Raw genomic sequence first — 15,639 nt, 5'->3', positions numbered from 1 at the left:
ATTACTACAAAATATTGAAGGACTTGGAGTTTCGCAACTTTTTAGAAAAGAAGAGGGTTTACTAAGGGTTGAAACTTGGGGTCACTAATCTATTGTTGTATATAGGAAATTATAAGGAAAAAATTATGTATATAAAAATTACTAATGTTTAATTAATTTAGAAGAAACAGTTTTAATACAATTTTCAATTATTTAAAAAAAAATACTAAAATAATCGTTAATTGAAAATGTTTGAACCCGTGCTATAACAAAATATACCTAATTAATTGCTAACAACAATTTAAAATATATTATTTGATAATTTTATTTATTATTTCATATAAATTTTGAGAAATGTCTTGCCCAAATTAGGCCCAATAATATATAATAAATAATAAAATGTTTGATCATAAATAGCGCGTTGGTTTATTGAAGATAAAAAAAACAGCTTTCGCTTGACATTTGACAAGTTATATGTATTCTGAGAGCTATAAATTGAGACGAAGATGAGTCAATGATCACAGTCGTGTATTGACCGCATCACAAAAATGTTCTTCAAATTGGTAAGTTTTTAATTAGCAATTGCGGTTTTGTCGTAATTTTAAATATTTGTATTTGCGCAGACCGTAGCCGTGTGCCTCTTGGCCACCGTCTCCTGCGACGTCTCGCATTTGCGCAAACCATACCAAGGAGATGACTCCCAAGTGCAGATCCTTCGTCAAGAATCAGACATCAACCCAGATGGTTCTTACACCTACGCGTAAGTATTTTACTAATTTATATTTCTTGTTTAGATGTTAATATTTTAATGTTTGCAGTTACGAAACCGAGAACGGCATCTCCGCCCAAGAGCAAGGACACATTGTCCAGATCAATAAGGATCAAGTAGCCAAGACCGCCCAAGGTTCCTTCCAATACACCTCCCCCGAGGGTCAACCCATCAGCATCCAATACGTCGCCGATGAGAACGGTTACCAACCACAAGGAGATCTCCCAACTCCACCACCAGTCCCAGCCGCCATCCAAAGGGCCATCGACTACATCCTTGCCCACCCACAACAACCCGAACACGTTCGCAAATTTTAAATGCTCACTCAAAATTATATACAAATACACCCAATATTTATGACTTTTGTACATAAATAAAAGATAAAAAAAATGTTTTCTTTTCATTAAGTCCAATCTCAATATTTCCAACACGATAATAATCAATAACCGAAATATAATAACTTTAGAAGTACTGTGAAATTTTTATTCTAGAACAAAATAACAATATAGAAATTCAGTTTGCTGGCAAAATTTTGTTTCCACAACAAATTACCTGATAATCAGTCTTCCGTACAAATAAAGTGTTCTTAAATTTTTAACTTCTTTATTTATTTATAATATTATATTCTTTAAATTTACTGTTAATACTATGAATATTATTTTTATTATAATAGCATTCAATCATATATTATGCGAATAATGGTGTTGGTTTTTAAACAGACTGTAAAATCGAATTATGTACAACAATCTAGGTTCCATTGCATACAAATGAATTCCTGAATAGACATAGTTAGGGTAATCCCTTTCTATCTGAAGTCGGGCTAAACGAGAATAAGAATAAACCGCACCAAACATAAAAACCGATTATTTCTGTAAAAACAAAATATTTTGACTAGTATTTCTATTAGTTTTCTAGATAATAAATTATTTTGTATTAAAATTTCAAGTATAGTATGACTGAATCCAGACTGATCGAAGCCGGAAATATTTTCTTAAATAAATGAAAAAAAAAGAAGAGTAATTTTAATATTTTACAACAGATTGTATTGATATTATTTTAATGTAATACATTTTTTTTATATGTCAACGTTAAATCAAGTATTCCGATTTTTCATGAAATAAATAGTAGTTAATAATAACAAAACTGTTATATAATTTAACTACCGTAGATCAGTATTGTACAAAGTAACTAGTTATTTCATAGAAGAGATACATTATACGCTTTAAAGGTAACATATATACCAAATATTCTTATTTTTTGGAAACTATAATGCTAAAGGAATCCCTAATTTTTCTATGGAGTTATTTAAATCATTATTGTGCGTCAAAGGATATTCAATAAACAATTATTACAACACAATATAGAAGGATTTAAAGTTTTGCACTTTTGCTAAGAAAGAAGAAGGGTGGAAAACCTGCGCTCAATTAGCTATTGTATGTATATAAGTAGAAATATATGCAATAAATTATGAGTATAATAATTAATAATATTTAATTAAATTAGATCATACAGTTTTAATACAATTAAATTTTCAATTATAACAAAAGAAATACTAAAATTATCGTTGATTGAAAATGTTTGAACCTGTGCTGTAACAAAATATACTTATAGTAATTGCTAAGAACAATTAAAATATATTATTTGGTAATTGTAATTATTATTTTAATGCCCAAATTAGGGCTATTAAGAATCTGTAAATAATAAATTATAAAATGCGCGTTGGTTTTTGAAGATAAAAAAAACAGCTTTCGCTTGACATTTTACAAGCTGTATGTATAAATTGAGATTAAGATGATTCAATGATCACAGTCTTCTACTGATCGCATCACAAAAATGTTCTTCAAATTGGTAAGTTTTGAATTAGCAATTGCGGTTTTGTCGTAATTTTAAATATTTGTATTTGCGCAGACCGTAGCCGTGTGCCTGTTGGCCGCCGTCTCCTGCGACGTCTCGCATTTGCGCAAACCATACCAAGGAGATGACTCCCAAGTGCAGATCCTTCGTCAAGAATCCGACATCAACCCAGACGGTTCTTACACCTACGCGTAAGTATTTTACTAATTTATTTCTTGTTTACATGTTAATATTTTAATACTTGCAGATACGAAACTGAGAACGGCATCTCCGCCCAGGAGCAAGGACACATTGTCCAGATCAACAAGGATCAAGTAGCCAAGACCGCCCAAGGTTCCTTCCACGTCGCTGATGAGAACGGTTACCAACCACAAGGAGATCTCCCAACTCCACCACCAGTCCCAGCCGCCATCCAAAGGGCCATCGATTACATCCTTGCACACCCACAACAACCAGAGCACGTTCGCAAATTTTAAATGCACACTCACAATAATACATGTAAACTGACAATATTTATAAATAAATAAAAGATAAATAAAATATTTTTTTAATTCATTTCAATATTAAAAATTTAAGGAGGATAGCAACCAATAATCTAAGTATTATAACTTTAGAAATACTGTGACATCTTGTATCTTGAACAATTTAGTTCAGGCGAACTAACAATTTTAAAATGGCTCAAGATTCTATCTATCAGTTTTTAAACTGAATTTTGGTTCTACGTATGACAACTTATGAGAAATTCCCCATCTCCAACTTAGATAATCAATTTACGTCTTGTTTTATTTATTTATTTTATTTGTTTTATGTAATTTTATTCTTGTTATTATGAATATTGTTTTTATTATAATTTTTACATTAAAATTTTTGGTTTAATTTTATAAAAATATTTTTTTAATAAGTTAAATAAAGGAAGGCTTTATTTTTTTTCATAACAACTAAAAGATTAATTTTTTTTTTGAGAAGGAAGATCTTAGTAATGTTAGCTGGATTTTAAAATTTATTATATTTTTTATAATATTTCATGAATGAAATAGGAATAAATAATGCAAATTATATGGAAATACTCAAAGATATAACATATTTGAACATATGTTTAGAAAATGATACAAGAGGCGCGTGATTCCCATGCTCCTCGTTATGTGAAATATATATCGTTAAACGAGTCATTTTTGTTTTAATCGTTATACGAGGAACAAGATTTCACTGTACAGAGGAACCTCGCTTAACGGATTATGCTTGTTAAGCGAGGTTCCACTGTATTTATATTTCTCACATGATATTATTAAAAGTATTAATAAATATGTACGCTGTAAACCATTAAATACATTTATTTTTTTAATATCTTCATTTGTTTGTAAATATATAAAGAAGTTATGATATATTCAAAGGTTATTTGTAATGTTGAACAAAAAATAATTTAATGTATATGTATTATTATGTAAATTTATAATTTAAATTTACATACTAATAACAATAATAATTTATTAGCCAGATAAATGGAACATAAATTAAAAAAAAAAATTAATGTAAAAAAGTATAATAAACAACAATTCCATATAAATAAAGAATATTAAAAGTTTAGTAATTTGCTGTAGATAAACTTTTGGTCCAAATTATAGTCATCTATAGCAACTAGGGTATTTTTTAAACTAATTATTTATGTTACCATAATGCTTGAACAATTAATAATTCATCATTCCAAAACCAAACAGTGTAATAAAAATCTAAGGAATTGCTTTAAGAAGGAACGTTTTGATTATATAGTTCTGGTTAAAAAAGAGAATCAAGTTTTGTTTGACATTTCATAAACTGGAAATTATTTGGGAACTATAAATTAGGATGAAGATGAGACAATGATCACAGTCTTTTTCTGACCGGATCATAAAATGTTCTTCAAATTGGTAAGTTTCATATTTACAATTATTGTTTCAAGTGAAATTTAAACATCATTATTTGGATAGACCGTAGCCGTTTGCCTTTTGGCCGCCGTCTCCTGCGACGTTTCGCATTTGCACAAACCACATCAAGGAGAGGATTCCCCAGTGAAGATCCTCCGTCAAGAATATGAAATTAATCCAGACGGTTCATACAACATTACGTAAATAATATATATTTTGAATTCAAAATTGGGATTGTGATATTAACATGATAATGTTTCCAGTTACGAAACTGAGAACGGTATCTCGTTCAATGAATTTCAGTCCATACAGATCGGCAAGGATCTGGTAACCAAGAACGTTCAAGGCTCCTACAAGTATACCTCCCCTGAGGGACAACCCATCAGCATCCAATACGTTGCTGATGAGAACGGTTACCAACCACAAGGAGATCTTCCAACTCCGCCACCAGTCCCAGCTGCAATTCAAAAGGCCATCGCCTATAACCTTCGCCACCAACTACAACCAGAACTCGTTCAGAAATTTTAAATGGTCACTCACAATGATACAATATACTAACAATATATACGAATTTTATAAATAAATAACTGACAAGTAATACAACAATAATTTTCTTTTAATACATTACATTCCCTACACTCCAAAGAGAACAACAGATAATCACTGATATGCTTTTACTGCAATACATTTTTAAAAACATAATTAAAGACCATAATAAAATTGTTATTTTTATATCTAAGATTATGTGTCTTATAAATAGGAATAAAAATTTATTGCAAATATATACATTGTTACAGTTGTCTCGTTGTTGCTTTTGTTCCACTTTGAGCTTGAACGCGGTACCCATTTCGAACATTTCCGATATCTTCAGGATGTCAGCTATCTCACGCAACTTCAATTTACAATTGGCCAAAACCATTTTGTGAACTTTTTTATGTTTTCTGCAACAATTTTCGAATTTAGGCGACTAGCATTATTTGTGTCTGCACGACCACGTTTAAAATCAACAAACCACTTGTCTCGACGGAGAAGAGTCCCCATAACACTTATCAAGCCAGTACTTTGCTTGTACGGTATTTTTCCCAACAAAAAGCAATGTTTTCAGATTTTTCCATTCTTTTGAAAATTACAAAAGTAGCGTCAGGAAAACCACTATAAAATTTTAACAGGCGTCGTCTGAAGGTTGGTACTTTGTAAAAATCATATGGATTTATCAATAGAGGCGCAATCTATATATCTTCCTATGAATTTATTGAGTGAGGTGTTATATAATTTGATAAAAAGACTTGTGTTAAAAGCCATTAGCTAACAGTAACAATTTAATCTATTTCATGTTATTTATATTTGCATCATTATTTAGCACATGAATTTCTCCTAAATTGTTTTATATAATATTCAACATTTTAGATTCAAATTTAATTTCAATTATAAAAGATTATAAATCTATTTTCTATTTATAAAATTTCTAACTTTATTATATTTGTTTTATTTCCATTATTATATAATATAGCAATATATTGCGGCTTAGATCAGTGCAAATTCATTATAGTACATTTTAAAAGTCTCAAAACAAACTAAATATTATTTGAGCAAAAAAATATATTGTAAATAATAATTTTATATGTAATGTATCTTTTAATTATCAAGTATATTCTATGCTGTTTATTTTTAAGGAATTTTAAAATATTTAATTATTACGGTTTCGGGCAATGCAGTATATGGCTTTATTTTATTAATGCTTCTTTGATCTATTTCTATATATTCTGAGAATATTATACATAAATACTAATAAATTAATAATTCTGATATTCTTCTTCAACCAATACATGCTAATTTAATGAAAATTTTCAAAAAATAACTGGTTAGTTTTAAAACATTAAGTAGTTAATAATATATCTTTATAACAATTAAGTTTTTTTTTTTCATTTCAATGACGTACCAATTATTTGCATAATCACTAACAAAAAATCTCAGGAATTGTTTGTTATTAAATAACGCTTTAGTTTATTAATGAGAAAAAATAATCAACTTTTGCTTGACATTTTACAAACTGGGTGTAATCTAGGAACTATAAATTATGTTGAAGATGAGAATTGATCACAGTCGTCTTCTGACCGTATCACAAAAACCAAAATGTTTTTCAAATTGGTAAGTTTATCAATTGCTGTTTTAATGGAAATTTAAACAAATTTGTTTGCGCAGACTTTAGCCGTTTGCCTTTTGGCCGCCGTCTCATGCGACATTTCCAATTTGCAGAAACAAGTACATGATTCCCAAGTAAAAATCCTCCGACAAGAATTCGAAATTAACCCAGACGGTTCTTACAACTACGGGTAACCATTTCTTTTAATGCCAGGTATGAATGTTAATTCATTAATAATATTTGCAGTTATGAAACTGAAAACGGTATCTCCTTCAATCAATTTCAAACCATACAAGTCGGTAAGGATGTGGTAACTAAGAGCGTTCAAGGTTCCTTCCAATACACCTCCCCCGAGGGTCAACCCATCAGCATCCAATACGTCGCTGATGAAAATGGTTACCAACCACAGGGAGATCTTCCAACTCCGCCACCAGTCCCAGCTGCGATTCAAAAGGCCATCGCCTATATCCTTGCCCAAAAACTACAAGCATAACACGTTCGCAAATTCTAAACATCCATGTAGCCACATACGTATTTGTATAATGAATAATTAAATAAATAAATATAAAATTTTAATTCTGTTTTATTAAGTTTTATATTGCTTTTATCAGCTTTCATTTATATTCTACCTACTGCAAGTTCCTAGTAAAATAAAATCGATTGATCAATAGCCCATGTTGTAGACGCTACAGACCAGTTAAATGATGGCAGGTGGTCGAGTATCGGCATCAACATGACAACAAAATATGTATTCTAATACTTAAGGCGCCCTTTAATTAATAGACTTCTTTCATAATACGTCGCGTATATTATGCAAGAAGTAGTATAGCCAGTGGGAGTTTAATCTTTACCAACACTACCAACACAATTAGAATCATGTGTGCATTTTCTTTTTGAAAATCGTATTAATATTAATGTTGCATTCGTTATATATATAAAAAGAAACACTCTACATTTTTATCTCAAATAAATTCGTTTCACGTTTCTTTATTTGAATAATCGAACAAAATCTGATATATTTATTTAGTTCTCAATAATGTCTATAATTATAATATTTCACATTCTATTCATTCATCTCTTTAGTTTTAATAAGATTAATCATTTATTTATAAAGTAAGTATAAAGTTCTTCACCTTTAATATTTTATAGACAAATACTTTCTGTCTAAATATTAAGTCAAGGTTATACTTGCCATTCAAATGGGCACACCTATGCAGTAAAATTATACAAGAATGCATTAGATGACATGTTTCAACTTTACCGAAGCGCTCAGTAGAATTTATGCATTTTTTTTCTCTCAAAATCGCATTAATATTTATACTTCGTCTTAATTAATATACTAAACTTGAATTGTATTGCAATTTCGATCCACATTTTTTTTTTCAACAAAATCAAATTTATTCTCTTATCTTTCGATAATAATGCAGTAAAACTATACAAGAATGCAGATATCAGGTTTCAACTTTACAAAAACGCTCAGTATTTATGCATTATTATTTCTTGATTAATATTTATTTTTGGCTTAAATATAAAAAAAACTTAAATTATATCACAAATTCGTTTCTCGTTTTTTTTATTCAATCAAATTAATTTTCTTACGTGTCAATAATAATTTTGTTAATTACGATATCTATCGTGCTATTCTACTAATTGGATTGTATAACATCCATCATGTATTGATGGCATTTACATAATGCGTGATCAGAAATCATAATAACGCTGGAATCCTATGACTTATCGCTTCTCGGGATTACCAAATTGGAAGATGATCACACTTACGTATGTGTGTGTGTTTTTTTTCTCCTTTTCGATGTCGTTTTAAATTATAATTATGATTTCACACGCCTCAATCGTAGAGTGTTTGTTGTTGTTGTCATTGCGACATTTAGAAGTGAAGGAGAAGTGAAAAAAAATATATGAAATAAAACAAATGGGATTTATATATTTTTAAGGTGTTCCATTGACTTTGCGCAACGTCCCACCGGTATTTAAAACCGCTCATCTCGTATTACGTAAATGTTTTGTTGCTAGGTTTATTGTTTATTTATTGCAGATAGAACGTATGTTATATCTATATTCGTAGAAGTTAATGTTGTATGTATTTGGTAAATTCTTTATTTCAATTATAAATGATTCTGAACCGGTGGCAATAGAAATCCTGACAATCAAATTCCCGACGTTCGAAATCCCGACACCTATAATCCCGACTATATTAAAATCCCGACAATCATAATCCCGACTGTATCAAAATCTCGACTAATTTCTACAATAATATTTTTAATTATTCCGGAGTGTAGTGACTTTTAAATTGTTATAAATAATAAATATTAACAATGAATAATCTAATTGTATTTGAGATTATTTCATAATGTTAAGGTTTATTATAAATAATTAAACAAAATCAAATAAATTAATAATAATTTAATGTTATTAATAATAAAAGTGTAGCACAAGGTGAATACGCTCCAAAATAATTTAAAAATGTTATCGTAAAAATTTTCGATATAGTCGGAATTTTGATACAGTCGAGATTTTGAACGTCGGGATTTCAATAGACGGTCTTTCGGTTATGATATACCCATTCTGAACATATTCGTTATTTGATTTACTCTTTAACTACTGAAATATATTCACAAAACTGGCTGTACGAACTGAAAGAAAACTCTGTAATTTCAAAACTCTGTAATTAGAAATAACACAATATCATCATCAAAAACATATTTTACGGCAAATTGAAAAATGAAAAACTAATTTGAACATTTTCATTTCAGGTTTTTTTAAATTTATTCTACTACACTTACATTCGGAAATAAAATGTGGATAAAATAAATACAATCAATGCATCTAACTAAAATAAATAGATTGATATAATAAATATGTATACCCATAAAATACGTTATAAAAGATGATAAAATAATCATAACATAAATGTGTATGTGCATATTGTAATAATAATTAAGTTCTGAGATAACAAATCTTCAATAATAAATAGAATGGTCAATAGTCGACAACCGTATCTCAGCATAATTCATCAAATCGCCTATTGACAGCCGTACCTCGCGAAAGTTTTGTTTGTCGTCTATTGACGACTAAATAAATAAATAAATTTGCTAAAGAAAATCTAAAATAAAATTAGTACCAAAATATCTCAACTTGATTAATTATGTGACTAAGTATTGGATTTAAAAAAGAGCAAATTATATCAGTTCACTATTCTAGTAGTTTCATGTTGGTAAGAGGTACATATAGTATATCTATGCAACTTACTTAACGTTTCTTAGTTGTAAATCGTACATGATGAATTGTTATGTCCCGGAATTATAAATATAGTTATGTTGTAATGGATTTTAGATGGGATTTATGGATACTAAATGTAATATTCTTATATAGTTTTAATATATAAATCAGTGATTTTATTGAGAAATCAACGAAAACTAGCGTTGATTATTGTTATCAACTGAGAGGTTCATTCTATTAACTTAACAAACAAGAACTATGTCCTTCCCTGTGTTGTGCCCCGGTATTAAGAAATCTCCAGATATCGTGGATTATCTCGTAGTTATACCCTTGTTGAGTCTTAAAGAAGTTTATAAATATTAAATTCAATATTTTTAATTAGTTTTAATGTACATATCAATGTTTTTTTTTTATTGAGAAGTCAACTATGCAAGTGTCGATCTCGTGGATTATTAACTAAAAGTTACATTCTTCTCTTAAGTTAATAATTAGGAAGAAAGTGTTAGGGAAGAACACTTTCTTTCCCACCAAGTAAGACTACCTTTTCTTTTCTATCCACCAACAATCAGTTTTAGCTATGTAAATATTACAAGCTTTTCTTTATCTAAGTATTATCATCCATTAATTATACAACAGATAATAATAAAATGATCGGCAACGACACCTGGAACATATCTGATGACAGGGGGAAACAAATGTCGGTATCATGGCAACTTAACAACAAAATATGTATTCTTAAATTTTTAACTTTTTAACCGAAAATCTAGGAAGCACACTTTCTTGCCAAGATGGTTCAATTTATGTTGATAAAATAGTCAGATAAATATACAATTTAATTTGTATCCATTTGTTTATTAAATAGATACGTGACAATTATTTAATTTAAGAATGTTGTAGACTCAAAGGTATTTCCACATTGTTGTGTCCAACAATTAGAAGAGCATACCCATGGGAACAATGGCCTTATTACAATAAGTTTTTATATATAAATTAATACAAGATATTAGCATAAGACGCAGAGTGGAGAAATGACAAATAATCGTATTCCCATTTAAAATTACATGAACTATATTAATAATAATTAACTTCGAATGTAAATTATGTGTTTAAGTTAGCCTAAGATTAAGAGAAAACCATTTATAATGTCAAATGTAATATGAAAGGAATAACATATGTGGTTTTTATTAATTATAACGCTAAGGAAAGAATAATCATCAAATTAAGAATAAAGTTATATAAACTGTGACTAAATTTTGCATCCCTGGGACATGAAAACATATCAATTAAATAATAGATGATAATAAAATAGTTGGCCTCAACATAATATTCTATTTATATTGTTAGCCTTAATATATCAATTTAAAAAAATATTAACTACATTTTACAGAAAACCTATGGCACTATTGCTGTAAGCACCGAGGGATCTCACAGCAATATAAATTAAAATTTGATCAAGCATGACTATACATTGAAATTTATTATTTTATATTTTAAAAAAAGTTATTGAGGAAACATAAATGTGTTTTCTCTTTCTAGTTTATCTCTTATTATTCGATAAGGCCACGATTTTATTAATCTAATTTTTGTGCAATTTTTTATTTGTAGCATTAACAAGGAAAGGTGAATAATCTCATGGAGGATATTCACAATTCCGATGATGCAGGAAGTGTCGATGAGATGGAATTGTCTAATGATAACAGAGGATAGGAATTGTACTTGAAGATTATAAAATTAGAATACGAAAAGTTAGACGAAGAGTTATCTGAGAGGATAGATAGGGCTAGGATAAAAAAGGAAGTAGAAGAATGAGGATGGGTGATTTAAAAGCTATGGACGAGTGCGTAAGACAACTATTGTTTCCGTTGTTCGACTTTTGTAGCGGCGTTATCATCTCCCTCTCTAATTCTATCTTGAACCTTGCCCAGTTTACGGAAAGAAAATGATTAATGGTACTTCTTTACGTAGTTTCTTATCATCATAGTTTCTTCATTGGATATATTCCAGCAAATATAGTGGACATCATATAAGAAGTATTTCAAACTCAAATTTTCAAACTGCATTGTGAAGGTTGTACGATTATTGAAATAGGGAACCTTTTTATCTAATTTCATTCATATCCCAGTTAATTATGAATCTATTGATTTTACAATATGATCAAAGTTGGATATTTGATGATATTAAGATCATGTGACAATACTTTTTGTAACATATAACGAGTTCTGAGAAAATCAATAAAAGAAATGCATTGACTAGTTGAAATGTGAAATTGTTTTATTTGCAAGAACTTTTTTCGTTACAAGTCATAGGGTTTAGGAAAGTTAACGAAGTGGGATCTCTTGTTTATTTAAGATTATGAGAAAAATTGACAGAAAGATGAAAACAGTAAATAAAAAAAGAGAATTGAGAAAGGATCAAATAAGAAAGAAAAAACATTCTCTATTGGAAATAAATAATATACTTAATATATGAAACAAAATAAATATTAAATGGAAAACTAATTACTTAAAAATATATAGTAAATAAATATTATTTGAAATTATAGTTTTATTTATTAGCAAGCTCAGAATGCTTGATTAGTAGAAACTTAGTTGCATATAAATAAATGTGTAGTTAGTTTTGCGAATTACAACGGTCATCTAGAACTAGTCAGCAGTTAAATCTAATTAACTTAATGCAAGTGAAGCGTGAAATACAAGTGATTCATTAAATCAACTCTCTAACTTCTGAGTTCAACTGAATTGGCTTAATCAAACTAAGAACAACACAGCAACATTTTGAAATTTTGGATGTTATATTTTTTATTTACGTATACATATATACTTCGCATGGTCCGGTAAATTTGAAAACAAACTAAATTGTAAGTAATTGATTGATACACAAAATTATTATTTTATACAAAAATAATATTTTTTTCTATTATACAGGCAAGTCTATTTTATGAGAATTGATTAGTCTGGTTTCAAAATGTGGGACATAATGACGGAACCCGTACTGTTCGAAGTATTGCTGAATTTATTTGAATGTATTGACATTTCATTTTAATAGATAATTTATCGTAATAGTATCAAAGTTGCGAATGATAATTTGTGAACTAATTCTTATAATAATGTATAGTGCAAATAAATACATAAATATTTTTTTTTAACAAATATTTAAACTTTTTTTATAATAATATAGTATTTTTAGATTTAGTTTATATTATCATCTATTTATAAACTTTCAGAAACAGTTAAAATGTTTTGAGATTGAAACTAACTTATAATGATTATATACCAATTAATTGGAAAAAATCTACATTAAAACATATGATTTGTCTTTGATGTGTATAAAATTTGCTCTTTTTGTCTTTCTCTTATTTTTTAATTACAATAATTAAAATTTCATAATTTATGTAAAGGTATATTATTTGGTAAATAATTTCATGATGTAAGTTAATTTATATAGTAATTTTGAGGACTTCGTAAAAAAACAAATAGACACAACTAAATAAATGACGTTTAGCTAAAGGGCTATAGTCCTCAGTCTTTTCGCTCTATTATATTAATAATTAAGTTCTCTTTATTTTATTGTATTATCTTATAAGTGCATTACAATAAGATTAAGCCTTTAATTATTTATTTTATAAATGAATATTTAATATAAATGGACAAATAAATGCATATTTGGAAGACAAAATAAATTATATATTAAAAATATGATATATTTCTCAATCAAAATACATCATAAAAACCGAGTAATGAAGCTTAATGAAGATGTCCTTTCACCCTTTAATTTGTCTTTTAAAGATGTCATTAATCTGTAATAAATTACTATTAAAAATGCATATTTTCATAAAGTCAGTTTTTTTTTGCACATAAAATAATATTAGTTTTCAGGTTTGCATGAAATAGAGGCACTTGCGAAACTAGCCTAGTTTTTTGCGGAGAGAGCGGAGATCCTTGCGGAGAAAAGTTTAAGCCATGATAAATTGCATGCGCAATTTTTTTCTCACGTCCTTCGTGGCCCAATAAATATTCCTTAGAAAATTTTTGCGCGAATTAATCATCAGCACCGAAAATGCAGTCCGGCTTAAATGAAATGTCAACGTTAAATGGTCCTTGTTTCCTGCGAATTGGATCAACTGGCTTTCTGTTCCCGCCTGCAATTGAATTGCCAAACGGTAATTAACAACTTAATGAAACTAAGACTGAGAACGACGTTTCGCAGAGGGAACGAAAGTCCCTTTGTTCCTTCTTTACTTTTTTTTACATCGCAATTCAAGAGCTGCGCTTCCTCTGCTGCAATAGAGGGGTGGCTTTCTCAGCGTTCATTTAGAGATCTTAAATAAACATCGAAAAGCGGAAGGAGGGAGTAACGCGCGCGTTACACTTCACTGTTATTTGCGCAATTAGTTTAATTTTTATTCGCGCAAATTGCCCCACTTTTTGTGTCCATTTATTTACTGTGCTCGTTTTGTTTATTTTTTTTTACTTTTTTTTTTCGTCGCGTTGCGTCATCCCAGGACGCACATCCCCGGCGCCGCCCTTCGTGCCATAGCGAACCGCAAAAGCAGATTTGCATGATAATACGATTAATGGGGGATATTCTCTTTTTGCGGACAAAAATTACCGTTAAAATTTGATTTCCGATTATGTACAATCTGCAAATTACGTCCGAAATGTGTGCGTTTGTTTGGTACAACAATAACAATTGAACAATGTTGCCAGAGTGATATTTCATCTCAAAATGGTGGTGGTGGGGTTTAGAAAGGACGACTAAATAATTGCCCATTGAAATGCACCGCGTCGCTATCCGTAAAAGGGGTTGCAGCCAGACGTAACGAGTCTTGCTGCCTAATTAATTGCGCCACTCTGGTGCGTTACCAACACCCCCAACAAACAAAAAAAATAGCGCGCAATGTGAATCAAGTAAATCCAAATTGCCAACCAACTTTGCAATAAATCACCAGAAAGTTGACTAAATTATCTGCAGGATCGCGAATAAATCACGCCCGTTTTACAGTAATGTTGCTACCATCCGCGACAAAAAAATATAACCGAAAACCGAAATGGAACTCGTATCTCTCGTATTGTTTCTTTTGTGTAAAGTCATTGAACAATTTATTTCATATAGGATATCAAATATTTTTTTCTCTTAAGTGACAAACATCATAAATCATCACTTTAAAAGATTTTTTTTTAAATAACTGCTACTACTATGTATATAGACAGCATACTAAAATTACATCTCTCAGTGTCATGTAAATCTATACCGATTTATATAACAATTGATGCAATAGAAAAACATGAACAGTGTGCGTTTGGTTAGCGAACATAATCTGTTCAAGGAAGATGTTCGTTAATCGATCATCAATCTTTTCTACATCCTATATTTACTTTCATTATTGATTCTACAAATATACTGTAATAGTATAGTGATAACAAAAATATGTGTATATTGTCCGGACATTATCATTTCATGAAAATGTTCGTTTTTCCAAGTCCGAACTGTTTATTAACCCATTTCCCACAATAGCAGTTAGAATATTAGTAAATAGACTATATTTACTAATATAGATGAAAAATATATACTGGCTCAATTATATTATTGATGTTGGTTAGATATGTTTATTTTCAATTATAATAAAGGTTAATATACCTTTAACAAAGCTGAAAAGTCAATTGAATCTTTGTTTAACGCTTTTTAAGGTACGCAAAAACTGTAAAATTAATAATAATAGTTTAATTTGTTCTTATATTAATACGCTGATGGCAGTT

General features: G+C 29.2%; 2 protein-coding genes across 2 annotated transcripts; both read left to right on the top strand.

Annotated features, from left to right (window-relative positions):
- Positions 1-527: 527 nt before the first annotated feature.
- Positions 528-1,065, top strand: LOC108561351 (endocuticle structural glycoprotein SgAbd-8-like). The gene is made up of 3 exons (XM_017919237.1): positions 528-542; positions 603-739; positions 798-1,065. The coding sequence occupies exons 1-3, from the start codon at positions 528-530 to the stop codon at positions 1,063-1,065; spliced, it is 420 nt and encodes a 139-aa protein (XP_017774726.1).
- Positions 1,066-2,581: 1,516 nt separating this feature from the next.
- On the top strand, positions 2,582-7,139 carry LOC108561350 (larval cuticle protein LCP-17-like). The gene is made up of 4 exons (XM_017919236.1): positions 2,582-2,596; positions 2,657-2,793; positions 2,850-2,935; positions 6,976-7,139. The coding sequence occupies exons 1-4, from the start codon at positions 2,582-2,584 to the stop codon at positions 7,137-7,139; spliced, it is 402 nt and encodes a 133-aa protein (XP_017774725.1).
- Positions 7,140-15,639: the final 8,500 nt, after the last annotated feature.

The sequence above is a fragment of the Nicrophorus vespilloides genome, unplaced genomic scaffold, assembly GCF_001412225.1.
Source record: "Nicrophorus vespilloides isolate i.1.1-1 unplaced genomic scaffold, Nicve_v1.0, whole genome shotgun sequence".
In the NCBI taxonomy this organism is placed as follows: domain Eukaryota; kingdom Metazoa; phylum Arthropoda; class Insecta; order Coleoptera; family Silphidae; genus Nicrophorus; species Nicrophorus vespilloides.
Note: the sequence above shows the minus strand (reverse complement) of the source record. Positions and strands in the feature narration are given on the sequence as shown.

Bases quoted from the DNA above. Each gene is read 5' to 3' on its own strand.
- LOC108561351 (XM_017919237.1), top strand. The intron at 740-797 runs GTAAGTATTTTA...TAATGTTTGCAG, and splicing joins GATGGTTCTTACACCTACGC to TTACGAAACCGAGAACGGCA.
- LOC108561350 (XM_017919236.1), top strand. The intron at 2,794-2,849 runs GTAAGTATTTTA...TAATACTTGCAG, and splicing joins GACGGTTCTTACACCTACGC to ATACGAAACTGAGAACGGCA. The intron at 2,936-6,975 runs GTTCCTTCCACG...AGAGCGTTCAAG, and splicing joins AGTAGCCAAGACCGCCCAAG to GTTCCTTCCAATACACCTCC.